This window comes from Macaca fascicularis, chromosome 4 (genome assembly GCF_037993035.2).
Source record: "Macaca fascicularis isolate 582-1 chromosome 4, T2T-MFA8v1.1".
NCBI classification, from domain to species: Eukaryota; Metazoa; Chordata; class Mammalia; order Primates; family Cercopithecidae; genus Macaca; species Macaca fascicularis.
In genome coordinates, this window is record NC_088378.1 from 147,116,108 (window position 1) to 147,134,934 (window position 18,827).

Sequence of the window (18,827 nt, forward strand, 5' to 3'; positions counted from 1 at the left end):
TTGAGTAGACACCCAGTAGCAGAATTGCAGGATCTAATGATAGCTCTATTTGCAGTTCTTTGAGAAATCTCCATACTGTTTTCCAAAGAGGTTGTACTAATTTACATTTCCACTAACAGTGTATAAGCATTGCTTTTTCTGTGCATCCTCATCAACATCTGTTGTTTTTTGACTTGAATAATAATAATTCTGACTGGCATCAGATGCTATCTCATCATGGTTTTAGTTTGCACTACTCTGAGGATTAGTGATATTGAAAGTTTTTTTATATGCTCATTGTCCATTTGTATGTCTTCTTTTGAAAATGGCTACTTATGTCCTTTTTCCACTTTTTTAATGTGGTTATTTATATTTTGTTGTTGTTAAGTTGGAGTTCCTTGTTAATTGTGAATTTTTTAAAAAAATATTCTTTTTATTTCAATGGCTTTTGGGATACAAGTGGTTTTTGGTTACATGGATGAATTGACAGTGGTGATGTCTAAGATTTTACTGTATCCATCATAGGAATAGTGTACATTGTACCCAATATGTGGTTTTTTTATCCCTTGCCCCTCCTCCCATTTTCCCCCCTCTGAGTCTCCGCAGTTCATTATATCACTCTGTATGCCTTTGTATACCCATAGCTTAGCTCCCACTTATAAGTGAAAACATATGGCATTTGGTGGCAAACATATGAAAAAATGCTCCACATCACTAATTATCAGGGAAATGCATATCATAACCACAATGTGATACCACCTTACTCCTGCAAGAATGGCCATAATTAAAAAACAAAATAATAATAGATGTTGGCGTGGGTGTGGTGAAAAGGGAACATCTTTACACTGTTGGTGGGAATGTAAACTAGTACAACCACTATGGAAGACAGTGTGGAGATTCCTTAAAGAACTAGAAGTAGAAATACCATTTGATCCAGCAATCCCACTACTGGGTATCTACCCAAAGGAAAAGAAGTCATTATATGAAAAAGACACTTGCACATGCATGTTTATAGCAGCACAATTTGCAACTGCAGAAATAATGGAACCAGCCTAAATCCCCATCAAACAATAAGTAGATAATGAAAATGTGGTTATATATATGTATTATGGAATACTACTCAGCCATAAAAACAAACAAAATAATGCCATTCGCAGTAACCTGGATTCATTTGCTGCAGTTTCACTGCTTTTATAGCTCATTTCATGCTGGAATTGGTTTGAGCTTCCAGGATTGGCCAATCATAGTTGCTTGTAAACCAGGCTTCTGGTTTCCTTGCCTGAGTACTGGAAACAATTTTGGAGGTCACTAGCTCTGGGCCTATGAGAGTAAACCAGGTGAACAAAGCCCTTCAATTTTTTATTAACCCCAAACCAGTTCCCATTACCAAAACATATTGCCTTCTGAATTTCTCAATGAAACTTACATATTTTCTAATTCTACTGGGTTTCACTCTAAATATAATCCCATTTTATTAATATCATCGTATCCTTTACTGCTAATGCCAACCTTTCTGACTCTGTGGTGACACTGGAAAGTTGCCTATATTCATATACTTTTTCTAACATCTTAATGGAATTTGAGAAGTAGGAATTTGCAAAATGAGCAATCATCTCTCTTAAATTTCATCTGATTAGGTTGGCATTTCCTGCAGTATTTGTACTACTTTACATTTGTGTATTATTATTTTATGTATAGATATTTTGGATTTATTAAAGCGTGTTCAACCTTAAGCGGAATGCTAGGAGGACTAATTGCTTCCACTTTGACTGGATTGATCCTTAGGCAGGTAAGAAACATACAGACATGTAGTTACTTTTCCAATATTAATTGTATAGAGAAAGATTATACACAGGAAAGATTGCAGAGAAGATGCCAGAAGGAGATGACTTATGAGTTTTTGCATCATATGAAAATAAACTTGGTCAAATCAGGCATCTCTCCAAATCTACAAATAATACAATTTCTATCTCATTATTTGTCAATTAGATATGTAGAGAACTCTTTAGTAATTGGCCATTGCTATAGAAGTGGACTTCTGTTATTTTTAATAATGAATATGTGGATTGATCAGCACAGGTATTTGACTGGCTGAGTGGTAATATAAGTAACAAGATACACTTTTCTCAAAGAAAGAATGAAAAATCACAAGTAAATACAGTTAAAGATTGACCAAAGTTTGACTATGAAGGCAGACTTCTGTTTTTGCAAGTGTCACGGACAAAGTTAGCTGAAATTTTCCTGTTAAGGACACTTAAAATGCCCTATCAAATTGTAACAGTTATTTTAAATGCATGACTCATCTGCAAAAAAAGTAAAGCAAAAGAACACTTCAGAGATTAAAAATGAAAGAATAGTTTGACTCCAGAGAGGTAAATGACCACTGAAGCCACTGGCTGCCTTGGGTCTTTGCCTATCCTGGGTAATCTATGTCTTCAGTTATAATGAACAAGCAGAAGATAAGAGATAATATCCTAAAGCCACTCAAATAAGAAGAGTCAGAATGGAAATGCTGGCATAAATCTGTACTCACAAAGGACTACACCTTCCTACCACTAGCACCATGTGGATCACATATAAACTTTATTTGGAGGAATGCTTTCAACAAAAGGAATGGTAGTGTGTAGATAATTCCTCCAAATGCTCCTTATCCCAAAGTTGGGACAGGGAGAGATGGTCTGCATCCACTATGGCCACATTTCCCATAAAGAGGAATCTTCCACCACCACAATGTCTCTATTTATGGTATTAGAAAAGAAGAAAACACCACTAGAACCGTAGAAGCTCCCTGGTCAGAGAAGTGGCCTCATTAGAAATGGGGAGCACCAGGTGGCCATGGTCTGTTTCCTCCCTCTGAGCATAGTGCCTTTATTCTTCCATTTAGTTCACTCAGGTGTGCAGAGCTGACTTCCAAAAGTTGTTAGTGGAGCTAATTTCTCTGCAAACATCCAAGATGTGGAAGGAAATATGACTCCAGAACTGTTCAAAGTTGTCTCTGCCTAGTAAGTTAACTTAGACAGTGCCTCAGCTTTAAAAGGAGAGAAAAACTGAATACTCTTCTAAGCATTTGAAATTTGAGTGAATCAAATATTTGGTGACCAGAAGGCAAGCCTGGGAAGTCAATTATTGCAGCTGCAATAACTTTTCTGGTTCTCTTCTTGGGCATTTCCCCACTTCTTTGAAGTTAGATGTATTCCTGTAAGTTATTTTGGCCAATGAAATATGAGAGGAAGTGATACATGTGAATTCTGAGAAGAAGCATTAGAAACCAAGAGGCCATTCTTTCCCTTTGATGCAACAACTAGTATTATTCAGAAGGATGACTGCAAGGCTACTAACCAGGATCCAGAAATCCAGGTTATATGGAGCATAACTCCTAGCCAACCCATTATGTACCTTTTGTGTAAACAAAAAACCAAATTTCTGTCATTGAAAGCCACTAAGACTTGAGGGTATTGGTTACTATACTATAACCTACTCTATTCTTGACCTGTCAGGATCTATCCAGAATGAATCCCAGGAAGAAAAAATGGTAAAAATACAGAATATATGGCATGAGATGGGGTAATCCAGTCAGAAAACCCAACATATGACTAACTGGAGTCCCAGAAGATGAAGAGAGAAAACAGGGCAGAGGCTATGTATGAAGAGAAAATGATTGTTTTCTAGTTTTCCAGAAATACAGAAATTCACACCTTTAAGAAGCCTAGTAATCACAAGTAGGATGAAAAAGAAACCAGAAATTGCAGAAAAGCAAAGACAAAAAGAATGTCATATAAGCAATCAGAGGAATCAGAAAGATTGCCTCCAAATGAGCAACAGATAGACTGGTCTCTGACTTCTCAAACTCAAGAAAGGAAGACAGAACACAATAAAATTACATCTTCAGTCTGCTTAGTGAAAATAACTACCAACTTAAATTTGTAAACAGTGAAAATATTTGCCAAAAGAAAGACAACATGTTTCAAGCCAACGAAAACAGGGAATTCAATTCACTAATGGACGTTTGAAAGTGTTTTTAGGTTTAAAGAAAGAAAATTAGAGATGCAGGAAAAAAATGAAGATCAGCAAAAGTGGTAAATAAGCGGACAAATCCACTTATTCACCTATTTGTTTTATTGGGTAAACAAAAGTAATGCCCTGTGGAGTTTAAAAAACACTATATACAAAGTATAAAATAAACAATAATAAGAGTAAATAAGTCAAGAGAAGATAAATGGAGCAAAGTATTTGAAAGAGTTCATGCTGTCTTGCCAGAGGATAAAAGTACTAAGAGTTTGATACATGAAGAAAACATGTTGTAATTTCTAATCTAATAATTAAAAAAACAGAAAAAGTACATCAATTTCAAAGTAATAAAGACAAAAATGAAATAATAAAAATACCTTATCTAAAAGAAGGCAAAAAAAGGAGAGAAAAAGCAACATAGAACAAGAGGTGCAAATATAAAACAATCAAAATAATTTGGTAAACTAGATGTGCCAGCAGCTACTTTAAATAAGCTAAAAGCTCTAACTAAAAGCAAAAGGCGGCCATATTGGATTAAGAAATGAAGCTTAACTCTGTGCTGCTTTCATACAAATATATAATAAAATAAAAAGCAACAGAAAAGTTGAAATTAACAGAGAAAACATTCTACGCAATTTTTAGCTAAAAACCTGCTGAGGCTATGTTGATCTCAGAGGACACCTTAAGGCAAAAAGTATTACTAGAAATGACGACAATCACTTCATAAAGATATATGATTCAATTCACTGAGAAATATGTATACACCTATTTCTATGTGTATGTATATATACATACATATATATGTATATTTGCTGTGAGAATTTTGTGTGTATAAATATGTATACACACAAAAACACACATATATATATACACACACATATATACACATACACACACACACAACATGGAACATTTCTCTCTCAGATTGGAGTATAAAAAAATGCCTGCTGTCACTATTTATTAATACTAAACTTTTTACTATGTCCTAATGAATGAAATAAGACACAGAAATATGAAAAAAAGAAGAAATATCATTAACATTTTTATAGGTAGCATTCAAAAAAAAATCAGAAGACTAACACTACTTATAAGTTATTAGAATTAATAAGTAGGTTTTGGAATTTGTAGAGTAAACCTATAAATATACATTGTTTTCTAAATACCTGAATAAAGAGTGTGAAAATAAAAATTTTAAAAAGGATACTATTTTCAACACCATAATAAAAATCGTATATCTAAGAATAAATTTAATGAATTACTCATATGATCTCCACAAAGAAACCCATAAGAGAGAGACTTGAAAGAAATTTTTTAAAAACTAAGCAAATGGAGGGAGATGCCATTTTTATATACTAAAAGACTCAAAATTATAAAATATCTTCTCATTCCCCTGAATGAGCTGTAGATTCAATGAAATCCCAATCAAAACCCTAAGTTACTTTGTGGACACTGAAAAGACTTTTACATAATTGACATGTGTTCACAAAGGGCCAAGAATAACTAAGAGAATCTTGAAGAAGACAAACTGGAATATTTGTTCTACCTAATATTAAGATACATTACAAAGCTATGAAAATAAATACCTTATGGTATTGGCACAAGTAGACCAATAGAACTGAAGAAAGAGTGTAGAAAGATCCCACATATATGGACATTTAATTTATGACAGAACAGTGCCACCTTTGTCATAAAGAAAGGGCTTATAAAATGGTACTGGGCTTAAAGAATATCATTATGAAGAAAAATAAAATTTAACTTATCTCAACATACAAAAATATGAAGTAGAGGTGGATTGCACATCTCAAAATTGTAGGCAAAATATAAACTTTCTAGAATATAATTCAGAGGAATATTTTCATGATCTGATAGACAGAATTATTTCTTAAAAAGGGCACTAAAAGTACTAACATAAAGAACAAGACAATAAATTTGACTGCATTAAAATTAAGAACTTCTGTTCCTCAAAATATACCAACAATAGAATAAGTAACCATCAAGTTTGAAAAGATATTTGCAACACATACAACTAACCAAGGGCTTTTAATAAAAATACATAGTTACTACAAATCAATAAGAAAATGAGAAGGAAAAAAAAAGATGTAAGTAGGCACTTTACAAGGTGAAATCCAAATAGCTAATAAATATAGTAAAAGACAAATTGAAAACCACAACTTGCTCACACTACACGCCCACTAGATTGGTGGTCTATAATACCAAGGGTAAGTAATGATGTGCTGAAAAGCAAAATTAATAACAAATGCTGGAATTGTAAATTAGTACAACACTTCTGAGCACAGATATTACCTAGTAAAGCTTAGGTTATGCAATCTTTATGATTCAGTAATTTCACTCCAAGATAAATGAATCTATACACATTGAGGAACATATACAAAAAAAAAAGTTTATACTATGAGGTTACCAGATTTTGAAAAAAAAAGAAAAAACCCAAGAAGATGAAGACTGCCCAGTTAGATCTGACTTTCAGATAAACAAGAAATAATACAGGACTTTGCTTCATTACCAAAACGCATGGGACATACTTGTACTACCAAGTTACTAATTGTTTATCTGAAATTCAAATTTAATCAAACATCCTATTTTTCTCACAATCCTCTCATAGCAGCATTGTTTAAAATAGTCCCAAAGTTCTTCAAAAATGATGAGAACAGGCCAGGTGCGGTGGCTCACACCTGTAATCCCAGCACTTTGGGAGGCTGAAGCGGGTGGATCACCTAAGGTCAGGAGTTTGAGACCAGCCTGGTCAACATGGTGAAACCCCATCTCTACTAAAAATACAAAAAATTAGCCAGACCTGGTGGCACATGCCTGTAATCCCAGCTACCTGGGAGGCTGAGGCAGGAGAATTGCTTGAACCTGGGAGGCAGAGGTTGCAGTGAGCTGAGATTGAGCCACTGCACTCCAGCCTGGGCTACAGAGTGAGACTCTGTCTCAAATAAATTAAATTAAATTAAATTAAATTAAATTAAATTAAATTTAAATAAATAAAATAGTCCCATTGAGGCAACAGTCAAAAATTGTCAGCAACACAGGATGCAAGAGGACAATGGCATAAGAAAACTATTTTTAAGGATACAAGACCATATAATGCCTCACACTTTAGGGGAAATAAATAAACTATTTAGAGAATTAAAAAAAAAAAAAAAAAAACAGGAGATGTAATCAGAAAATGAGTGGAAAATAATAGTATCAATTATCTTGATTATATTTTCGTTATCTTAAAATTAAGGATAAAAGAAAAGAAAAAAAAAGAAAGACTATCCATAATAATCAATAATAAAAAGTTTTTAAGAAATGCCAAAACAGGGCCAGGTACAGTGGGTCATGCCTGTAATCCCAACACTTTGGGAGGCCGAGGTTGGGTGGATTGCTTGAGCCCAGGAGTTCAAGACCAGCCTGGACAACATGGCAAAACCTCATCTCTACAAAAAAAAAACAAAAATAAAACATTAACTGCACATGGTGGCAAGTGCATGTAGTCCCAGCTAGGAGGCTGAGGTGGGAAGATCACCTGAGTCTGGGAGTTCGAGGCTACAGTGAACCATGATTGTGCCATTGAGCTCTAGGCTACAACAAAGAGTGAGACCCTGTTTCAAAAAAAAAAAAAAAAGAAGAAGAAGAAAGAAAAGAAGAGAAAAAAATAAATGCCAAAATACAAACTGTTTGTTTGCATAGGGATGGGTATGGAGACGGAAGATAGGACCAAAAGGAAATGAGAGCCTGCCAAATATTAGCCCTATTATGAAAAAGATAAATGTTGATAAAATGTATACATCTCTTTCAATTTATATAGTTCAATATGTATCTACTATAAATAGATACATTTAGCTATGTATTCTTAAATCTCTCTAGCTATATCTTTTGATCTACCTATCAAGATAGCTATTTCAACTTGAGCATGCATCGGAAGAATAATGTTTAAAGAGTAATACAGATAACTTTCATAAACCAGTAGAAGAAAACTCATTCTCTTCAAAATGAATCCAAAACCTAAAAAAAATAAAGCACTGCAATAGAAAATACGAAATAATATGGGAGCAATAAATCTTAACAAAATAATAGTGACGATAGATGAAAGTATGTTAAATTTGCCAATTAAAATACGAAGACATTCTTTATCTATATAGGCTTATATGATACAATAATATGTCGGTTACATAAGATACCTTGAAAAGATGCAGAAAACTTTGAAATAATAGATCAGATTGAAAAAAATCAGTTAATTTTGAACTATAAGAAACTAGTAAACTTAATATCTGATGAAAATAGAATTTTAAACAACATGTATACAGTAGAAAGATAAAACTGATTATTTTTATAGAGTAAAATGATTACTTTTTTGGCTATGTATAAGTGTGTTTTTCCATATTTGTTAAGTGATTGAGTCTACGTTATTTTTAACATTACATTTTAAATGTTACAAAACAAAAAAACAAGAGCAATAATTTACAATTACTTTGAATTTTAATTCCTTAGGATCCAGAATCCGCCTGGTTTAAAACCTTCATCCTGATGGCAGCCATTAATGTGACTGGCCTAATTTTCTACCTTATAGTTGCTAAAGCAGAAATTCAGGACTGGGCTAAAGAAAGACAACACACACGTCTCTGAAGGTGAGAAGTGATCAGATTAAGGACAATTTTTGAAACTGGGAATTCAGGAGAGAGAGGAATTAAGGATGACTCCTCAGATGGGGAGGAATAAGGGGCAGGTTTAGAGAAGAGGAGACCATGTTAAGCCTGAGAATATTAGACATCCTGATGGAAATGGCTGTGGGACTCTGTGGGATGCTAAGGCTGGAGATATAAATTTGGGAGGCTGGGACTCTTTAACATCAAAAGATGAGGATGAAAAAGAGAAGTTTGCAAAAAAGACTGGGAAGGGCCTTCAACGAAGTAGGAAGAACAGTTGTAAAATGGAGACTCGAAGTGAAAAAGATTGGGAGCAAGGACCTTTGGCAAGTGCTATAATATCAAGACATTAAATTATATAAGGTCTAATAATTTACAAATGGGTTAGGCAAGAGGAACTTTAAAGGTAACCCTGACTAAAATGATTTTCAAATGAATGATGGAGACAAACAGTCCATTAAGGTGTGTTCAAGGTATGATACTGTGCTTTGCTTATGTCAACTCTATCAGTGGTAAATAAATGGTAGGAGAAATGTCTCTTTGTAGAATAATTTTGGCTAATGCATAAATAAGAATTGATAGATGTGGAATATCCTTATTTTGCAACCCTCAATAAATTAAGAGATCCAGGTGTTGAATTTCAATGATCATTAGTATCACAAAAAGACAGGCATGAACACATTGTACACCTTCTGATGAAAGAACACACCACCACTAATGTGTTGCTAAGAAAATCAAGCTGAATCTCATCAAACCTTGGATACAGCTACCATTTTGGAAGAAGTACAGAAAATAGAGAATATGTTCGACACAATCCGAGTGTATCATTAGCAAATCTAAACTGTAGGAGATTTTATAGGTCAAAAGGCTCAGGTTCTTTAATAAATAAATTACATATAAAGAAAAATAGGGAGGCTGAGGCGGGTGGATCATGAGGTCAGGAGTTCAAGACCAGCCTGGCCAAGATGGTGAAACCCCGTCTCTACTAAAAATACAAAAATTAGCCAGGCGTGGTGGCAGGCACCTGTAATCTCAGCTATTCAGGAGGCTGAGGCAGGAGAATCTCTTGCACTTGGGAGGCAGAGGTTGCAGTGAGCCAAGATCACTGCACTTTAGCCTAGGCGACAAAGCAAGACTCCGTCTGAAAAAAACAAAAATGGGGGTAGAAATGGATGCTCTAGATTAGAAAGAACTTAAATGACAAAACAAATATTTAAATATTGGCAAAATGAAACACTATGAAAGTATACATGTGAGTGATAAGTCTATAAAGAAATACAGACAAATAGATTATTATAAATGTCAAAGAAGTTGTTACTTTTAGGGGCAGGGAGGGAGCATTTGAAGAACTTCAGGAATCCTGGCAACATTCTATTTTTCATGTCCAGGCTAGTGATTACAAACACTTATCCTATAATAATTCATTGAGCCAAATATTTGTGCAATTTTCTGTGTCTCTGTGTTTTATTTTATAGTATGAAAAGAGAGATCAAGAGAGAGAGAATATGGGCTGAGGAAACTGAGACCGTCAGGATAGGCATTCCTATAAAGGAAATCAGAGAAGCGGTGTGGTAGCTGTAGAGGGATGGAGAACCAAGGAGCGTTTTGTTTGTTTTTTGTTTGTTTCCGAGAAGATAGATGCCATAGCATATAAGGTGATGGTATAATTCAGTAATGAGGTTCCACAGTATAGGAGATAAGGCACAATGACAGAATTAAAAAGTACTTGACTCATCTGGAAAGGATGTAATTCAAGCACCACAACTTGGGTTGGCCTTGGGCAGAAACCTAGAGCTTATCCACAGTGGCAGAGAGAACGCAGTGTTGTGTATGTGATGAGTTAGTATCTAGGTTGGCATCTCATCTGTGCAATAAGCAATGAGGTTCTCAGTTAAGAGAGAGGGGCTGAGAGACAAGGAAATGAGGAAAACACATATTGGTAAAGAAGGTAAAATTATCATTATGAGCAGCTGATATGGTTATCTACTTAGAAAATCCAAGTGGGTTGACTGGAAAACTATATAAACAATAATGAATTCAGTAAGTATCCTGGAAAATTTATTGATAAATATTATATTAATATTAATAAATAAATTTTTCACCTTAAACAAAAATAGCCAGTTAACAAATTTATTGGAAGAAATGATCCAAATGATGTTTGAAGAAATTTTTTTTTAAAAAATAGGATCTCACTGTGTTGCCCAGGCTAGAGTACAGTGGCACAATCATAATTTACTGTAGCCTCAATCCCCTGGGTTCAAGTAATCCTCGTGCCTCAGCCTCCCTGGTAGCTGGGACTATAGACATGCAACACTACACCCAGCTAAAGGAGGAAAATTGATAGTGTCACTCAAAAATGAAATTTAGTCAGTATTAAATTGATCCAGTATTGCAAGTACTAAAAATTTCCATAATAGTGTACTCACAAAAATTTACCAAGATGCAAGCATAACTCAAGATTGTTGATTTAGAAATGGCAAAAATCTGGATATGGAATTAAGCATGTTTGTCAATGCAGCCTTAGTTAATACATTTTGTTTAAGTGAATGGAATATAACCAGTAATTTAAAAATACAAAAGCTTATCTGAATATTTTAATGTAGAAATGTCTGAGATTGTCCTTACAAATAAGCATATAACAGCACTAGAAAATATCCCATAGACATTAGCAAAGGTTTATCCTCTATTTCCAAGGCACAGAGTGTGGCACAGCTATGAGAACAATCACTTTACTTTATTCAGAATCCATAAATCTTATTTGTTTTTTATATATTTGACCTATTAAATTTGAAAGTTATACCAAAGTTTTCCATTATTACTTCTATCCATTTTTCTTTTTATGTCTGCTTTGGCAGTTACTATTGAGTACTGTATTCTGATGTTACAATTTCAAAAAGATTTTGATGAGTATATCTTAATTTGAAATTTACTTTTGACTTTATAAATTTATGAATCCTTCCCATTTCATAATTTTTACTTTTAATTTACTTTCTGATATTGATATGACAACCTTAAATTGTGGGTGTGGGTGTGTGCTTATTTTAGATTCCCTGGAATACTTTTGCATTGCCTTTAAATTCCACCTTCCTGAGTCATTTTATTTAATGTTTTTCTTACAGAAGGTATATAGCTGGGTTCAATTATTTCACCCACTTTGAGAGCCGTCTCCTTTGTATAGATGACTTCAGTCCAACTGCGTTTATTGTCATTACAAATATACTTCATTTTCTAGCATCTTATTTTCTATTCCCTTGAAAAAATCCTCCTTATCTTTTTGGTCCTTCTCCTCCTCCTGCCTCCTTGCTGGCCTCTAGTAATTTAGATTTGTAGAATATTCTAAATTTTGATTGTGCTTATGCTCTCTAACTCTTCTTTGAAAATGTGTTCATTTTTTCCATTTACATGCTATATTCTTTTTCTGCTTTTTTTCTCCTTCCAAAATATTAAACACATTCAATGTTTCTAATTATTTTTCTTTGGTTCAGGCTAATTCTACGTAAGCCTGTAATTCCCCAAAGATGATGTGGGTAGAATTTCCTCCATTCTCCTTTCTGTTTATCTTTCCATCAGGTTGGCAGTGGAGGTTTTAAATTGTCATTTTAGATATTAGGCTAAATGGCAGAGGGGCTCTGGGAACACCAGTATGAATAGTGCCATAGTGCAGGAGGTATTCTGGGCCTTGCTGTTTGTGTTGCTGTGCTGATGGTTTTTTCTTCAACAACCTGTATCCTCAGGGCTGTCAGTCATTCAGCAGCACACAGACATTTTGTTTGTGGAATCAGCAGTATTTTACCTGCCATTCTCAAACTGACACATTGCTGCAAAGCTGGTTACCTTACAACTTTGCCTTGTAATTTTAGAGGTTGGAAGAAAATAAGAAAAGGCAGAATCATGGCCTTGCGTTTCTCCTGTAGCCTAGAAGCCATTGCCAATGTGCCTGGCGCACCAGGATTGCAAAGGTCCATTGATTCCCAGATGCCCTGCCTCCTACCCAGCCTTACCCAGGAGGAAGTCGCTTCACAGTCCTGGAACTGCTGCTTCCACCTCTGTCTTCCCTCTGAATGTACCGAGATCGTGAGTTTAGTAGACAGCTGTGAGCTGATTTCCAATGTCACCCTTTTTTTTGGCCCTCAGTATTCTGAATTTATTATAGCTAATAGTCCTTGTTGATTTGGGTATGAGGTAGTTCTCTAGGTTTTGTAATGTTCTATTTTTGTTTCTTTAAATTTATTTCAGTGGATCCCAGGGACAATAGATGAATAAGGGGCATACATTTTGCTTGTGGTAGTTCCTTTACAGCAGGGCCTCTCAATCTCTTTTGTGTAATAAACCACAACTCAGAAAATAATGTGGAGGATTCTAAAGGAGACTAATTATGTTGAAATAGTTATCAAGATACTAAAAAGCATGTTTATGATAACATGATTATTATTAGTGCTTTAGTTTTAAAATAATATTGAACAAAACAAAGTATTTTGAGATATTAGTGATCATTGTCTGAATAAAAGTTCTCTGAAAAGAAATTTAGAGGAAAGAGGCTATCCCAGCGAACAGTTTGTGAACTAGGGAGAGACAGATTTAAGGTGCAGCCTAAAGAACAAAAAGAGAGTTTATCATTTATAGAGAAAGTTCCCTCCCAGGTTCCCACTCAGGTCCACTTAGGCACATGCATGATTCAGATTTGCTTGGTTCTGAGAGGCTGACACTTGCTGAATTCTGATTTGTCAACACAGGCCACAGTCTATTTGTTGGTTCAGGCATATAAACAGGAACAAGCAGCTATGAACTAAGCTATTAACTTAGAAGGTGTGTGGGTCTTGTAAAAACTCAAAGTGCATGTGTGACCTCTAGTCAACAAATGTTTGCCTTGCTCTATTTTGATTTTAAGCCCATTTAGCCAATCAGCATCCAACTTGAAGGATTTGTTCTTTCATGGTTCACAATTGTAATGTCATAGGAAAATACCTGTGATTTTTATTGATATTTAAGTCCTCAGTATGACCACTGTTGTGATGTATTGCCTACATTCATAATGGAAGGAAATGTTAAATTTTAGTCAAATGTTAAGGAAATAAAAATGTAATTTTTCTCTATGTAAATGCATAGATCCTAGATTAAGAATCCTTGCTATCTAGTATTCATTCAGACAGTAAATAAACGTATTTAAGCACTTTTGTAGGTGCTGGGATAGAGCAGTGAGCAACATCGTCAGGACTTCAGTGCCTAAAAGAGCTTCACGTTTTGATAGGGGGAAACAAATAGCTATATTTAAACAGGATAATTCCATGCACTGATATACTAAAAAGAACATGAAATAGGGTAACATGATAGAGCATCTTCAGGAGGGCTGTTTTTGCTGGAGGTCAGTGATTCCAAGGATGAACAATAATGTGTCTCTTTCGCATCACTGAAGTCTCAACACAAATGTCACCTACTGGGCAAAATTTGTTCTCACTTGAACCCTGGGACAGGTTCTATCCCAGCACCTGTAAAAGTGCTTAAATGCTTTTCTTTACTGTCTGAATGAGTATCAGAAAGCAGGGATTCTTAGTCTAGGGTCTGTGAATTTACATACTCTGGGAAAGAGTATTCCAAGCATAAAAAATAACCAAGAAAAGTAATCTGGGATGGGAGTGAGCTCAGTATTCCTAAGAGCAAGAATGAAGGGCAGCGTGGTTGGAATCTTGTGAGTAAAGAGAGATAAACTGTGTAGGTGGTTGAGGTTAAGTGGTTAATGTAGTGCTTCCAGGTCATGGCAAAAGCTTGGTTTGCATCCAGTTCTATCTATAATCAAATCCGTTGGATACTTTTGAGACGAGTCACTTTCCTGATCAATGATTTATAAAGATCATTTTTGCCACCTTCTAGGGAAAGGACTTTAGGAAAACAAGAGTAGATGCAGGGAGACCAGGACAGAGGCTGTTTCAGAGGTTCAAGTGAGAGATGTTGGCCATGCAGACTATGATGTAGGCAGGGGATATGGTGAGAAGCAGCCAGATTCAGATGAGTTCTGGAGGTAGAGCAGGCCAGACAAGGCAGGGAGATTGTGAACTATGCAGAAAGAGAAGAAACAAAGATAGGACCTAGATTTTGGCTTTATCAACTGAAGAGTGTTTATTACTGAGATTGGAAGTGTTGACAAGGAGGAGGATGGCATAGGATTTTGTCCACATTAAATTGAAATGTTTCAGAGATCAAAAGGAAGGCTCTGGTTTTATAGCAAAGGTTCCTGCTCAGGTTCTCATCCAGTTCCTCTATGCAAATGAAGGATGTTGGGTCAGCATGATCCTGATGGGGGTCTTTTGCAGACAGTTGTTAAAACAGGCTAGAATAATTTCAAAGGGGAGTCAAATGTATACCCCAAATATGTGGAAGATCATTAACACTTGTAAATAGAGCACAGGAGGGATCCTATCCTGAGGGAAGCTGGCTGGAAAGATCTAGAAATTGGAAATTTCACCAGTCATTCCAGCCAGTAGGCTTTATGAAGATGTGCTTTTCAAAGATTTGAGGATCTTGGATGTTTCGAATGCAGCCTGACTGGAAGTATTTGCCCAGGTGCAGATGAAAGTGTTAGTGACAGCCCAAACACCATCTTGTGCAGTGAGAAGATAGTCTAAAGTAATGTGATTGTCTAGGACCACATGAGCAAGGGAGTCTCGGGATCTGTTATGCCCTTATTGCTCAGGCACTGGAGTGGGCAATTCTGTAAACAGTGCAAGAAAAGTTTCTCTTCATATATTCATTCCAGGCAGAACCTAGTCCAAACCAGGATCCCAAAAACCTTCCTAATCTAGCTCCTTCATTAGGGTTAGCCTTCCCAGGTAAAATACATCCTTGAGAGTGTCCACACTGTCATTTTTATAATCTGAGGGCTTGTCATCAGGGTAGCCATCAATTATTGATAGAGCTATTTTACACTTGGGATGCGATAATGATGCTTCTAGGGATTTTAATAATTGTGATGGGAGCAATGATTTGATCCAGAAAGCAAATGCCTGCATTTGTTCATGTCCTGAGACAGGGATAGGAAAATTCTTGACTATGGTAACTGGAGCCAAAAACATAGCCTTTGTGGGAACACAATTTCCTAAGAGGTCATGAAAATTCAAAGACCCATTTACAGGCGAGAGAGAGGAGAGAATGTGGTCAAACCAAGTGCTAGTCTTAGGTAATAACAGAGTGGATGATCAAACTGACAGACTTGGAAACCCGTGGGAAAGGTACTGGCTATCAGGATGTACCAGCATACTGAAGAAGGCACTACAAAGGTCAATAGCTGAAAAGTATTGGCTTAGTCAGGAACTACTGGGTGTTGAGGAATGACTATGTTATTGATAGCCCTAAGATACTGGAAAGATTGCTATCCTCTACTGTTGGGTTTACAGATGGAGACAATAGGAGTATTGTAAAGCCTGGTGCAAAGGACAAGTTTCTTTCATATAAGGTTGTCCATTATGGTCTATATACGAGCCTGGGCCTCAGATTCAGGGTGTATAGCTTAACACTGGGGAGGGGCTTATTATGGTTTACCTGAATCTTGATCAGAGGTGCTGAATGTGTGTGACCAACATCAGTATTGGATTGTGGCCTAAGACTCTCAGGCAGCTCCTGGAGAGCAGGATGGATAGCATTGTGAGGTTAACTACACAGATGGTAATTGGAGTAAAAGCTGTTTCTGTGGCAAAGTCTCCTGGTGAGGATAGCTCAAACATTATTTCCTCTCTTTGAGAGAAAGAAATACGGGTCTAGTAGGTTTCTAAGCCTCTTCCTAGGAGGTATAGAGAGGCCAATGGGACAATTGAAAAACAATGACTGCCAGTAAAGGGTCTTAGTTGGAAGGGGATAGGCAAAGATTTAGGGACCATGATAGGCTCAGCCCAGCCATCTGAATGAGTTCAGAACTACAGGAAGGGGACATTGAGAGCATGCCAAGGCTAAGGATAGATGGAGCAGCCCCAGTGTTGGCCAGTGCTCTAACTAGTTTGTCCCCAATTCTGATATATAATTCCTCTAGCCAGTTAATTTTAAGAAGGAGAAATCCCCTGAATGTCCCAGAGCATTCCTTGATTGGAGGAAGAGTGCCAGGGGACTTTATTGGGATTTAGTTTTAGCCAAATATTGGAGGAAATTAGGGTAAAATATCTACTGTATTCTACAGGCAGACAGCAAGAACTTGAAAACAATACACAGGGCTAATAACAGGTATACTTTAGTTTTACTTAGAAGCATAACATTTTCTCTCCACATTAATCATACAGAAAACCTCAGATTTTAGAACCTCTTGAGGCTAGGAAGTCAAACCAAGCTAGGATTTAGATTTTACTTACAATCTTAGAGTTCTTGGGCCTGCCAGGAACATTTACTCATTCACTGTAAGGCTGGTAACTCTTGAAGCCAAGTATTTATGTACATTCTTAAATATGACATTTCAGTTAAAACTTTGGTAATAAAACTAATGTTTCCAATTGTATACTATTTATAAAGAGGGAGAAAATTTTATTAAACTCAGATAAATGAAACCAGAATACTCACAGTTTCTGAGTTTTGAAAGAATCAAGTAGAGAGTAAAAGCAAATGCTTCCTCTTTTGTTCAAAAAAGAATATTTTACCAAATTAATGAAAACTATAGATAGCTGATGAAAGAAAATTTCCTTGAATATGAAAAACAAAACATATAAGTAAAGAACCAACAATGTTTTAAGTAAAAGTCATTAAAAATTATCCTTATCAGTTATTTAATTTCAGGTAATTTGTTTTGCTTGATCTTGATTAACAGTTTCACGAAAAGCAATTCTGAACTAAAGCCAATTGAAAATGCTACCAAAGAATAATTTATTTTTATTATTTATTTTTTTTTTTAGTTTTGAGACAGGGTCTCCCTCTGTTACCCAGGTTGCAGTGCAGTGGCGAGATCATGGCTCACTGCAGCTTTGACCTCCCAGGGCTCACGCAATCCTCCCAGCTCAACCTCCCAAGTAGCTGGGACAATAGGCCTGCACCAACATGCCCAGTTAATTTTTTGTATTTTTTGTAGAGACAGGGTCTCACTTTGTTGCCCAGGCTGGTCTCAAACACCTGGGCTCAAGTGATCCTCCAGCCTCAGCTTGTGTTGGGATTACAGGTGTGAGCCACTGTGCCGAGCTCCAAAGAATTTAAAACATTAACTGTGAATGACAAAATCCCCAAACAGCCATGGTCAAAGATCTGATGGGAGTTTACAATTGACAAAGGAATCTGGGTATTTCTGTGGCATACTACCATTTAGCATAATAATGATAATCGTGAATGATAACACATACCATGACAAACCAGAATTTTAGGAATCTCATACAGTTTTGGAACATATTTTAATAACACATTTACACAACTATAAGTTAAAGAAAGTTGAACATTTCTTTTTTTGACAATGTTTCTCTATGATTTACAAGCCTAATCATTTACTATGTCTACAAGATCAAAAAGACTTAATTTAGGATTTTGATGCTGAGGAAACCCACCAAAGATATCAAAAGTTTCAAGGTACTTGATGAAACAGAATCATAGGTCATGATGAGATAATATTTATTCATCTAACTGGAGTGATAATCAATAGACTTCAAAAGCAACAGAGAAAGTTCCATGGATGTAAAAACCTTAATCCTTTTAAAGCTCAATTTTCCTAAGTAATCAAAAATCTAGTAAGGACAACATGAAGCATTGGAACTTATTTCGGTAAAACCCACAATTTTTGTTTCCTTGGTCAGTTACCTAAAAGGCAAAGAAAAAAACCTGCTGTAACACGATTGCTTCTCCTTACAGAAAACCTATTTAGATAACTTGGGTGTTAAACCTGACTTTAAAAAAGGGCACTTAAATTTAATCAGGCACAAGAAGAATGTTTCCAGGACTATGAGAGTATACTATATTATAGAGGAATGTAAACAAGAAAACTAGTACTTTGAGCAGAGGAATGTGTTGCTCTTAGAAACAGCATGGGATGTCCTGGTTACATGAAATAATTCAGGCATATCAAGAAAAGCCAAGCCAAAATAAGTTGTACAAGGGTAAAACACTGCTATTCTAGACCTTCAAAATAAACTCTTTAGCATCAGTCCATAACAGCACGATTGGAACCAGAAGAAGTTACAGGAACTGATGAAAAGGTTGGAGAGTCATGACAACAGCCAAATAAGAGATATACCTTTTTCA

General features: G+C 35.8%; 1 protein-coding gene across 19 annotated transcripts in view; it reads left to right on the top strand.

Moving 5' to 3' along the window:
• SLC17A1 (solute carrier family 17 member 1) overlaps positions 1-18,827 on the top strand; it is a 157,840-nt gene that overhangs the window by 22,545 nt on the left and 116,468 nt on the right. For 15 of the 19 annotated variants that reach the window (XR_012434159.1, XR_012434160.1, XM_074038735.1 and 12 more), the window contains 2 exons: positions 1,678-1,768; positions 8,482-8,618. The exons of 1 other annotated variant lie outside the window; for it this stretch is intronic. Coding sequence is in view for 16 of the 18 variants with exons in the window: in XM_074038735.1 (XP_073894836.1) it covers positions 1,678-1,768; positions 8,482-8,616 (226 nt within the window). In the remaining 2 variants the exon portion in view is untranslated. Of the gene's footprint in view, positions 1-1,677; positions 1,769-8,481; positions 8,619-12,550; positions 13,728-18,827 lie in introns of those variants that run through there. 3 more of the 19 variants (XM_045390583.3, XM_074038744.1, XM_074038739.1) reach the window with 1 other exon arrangement.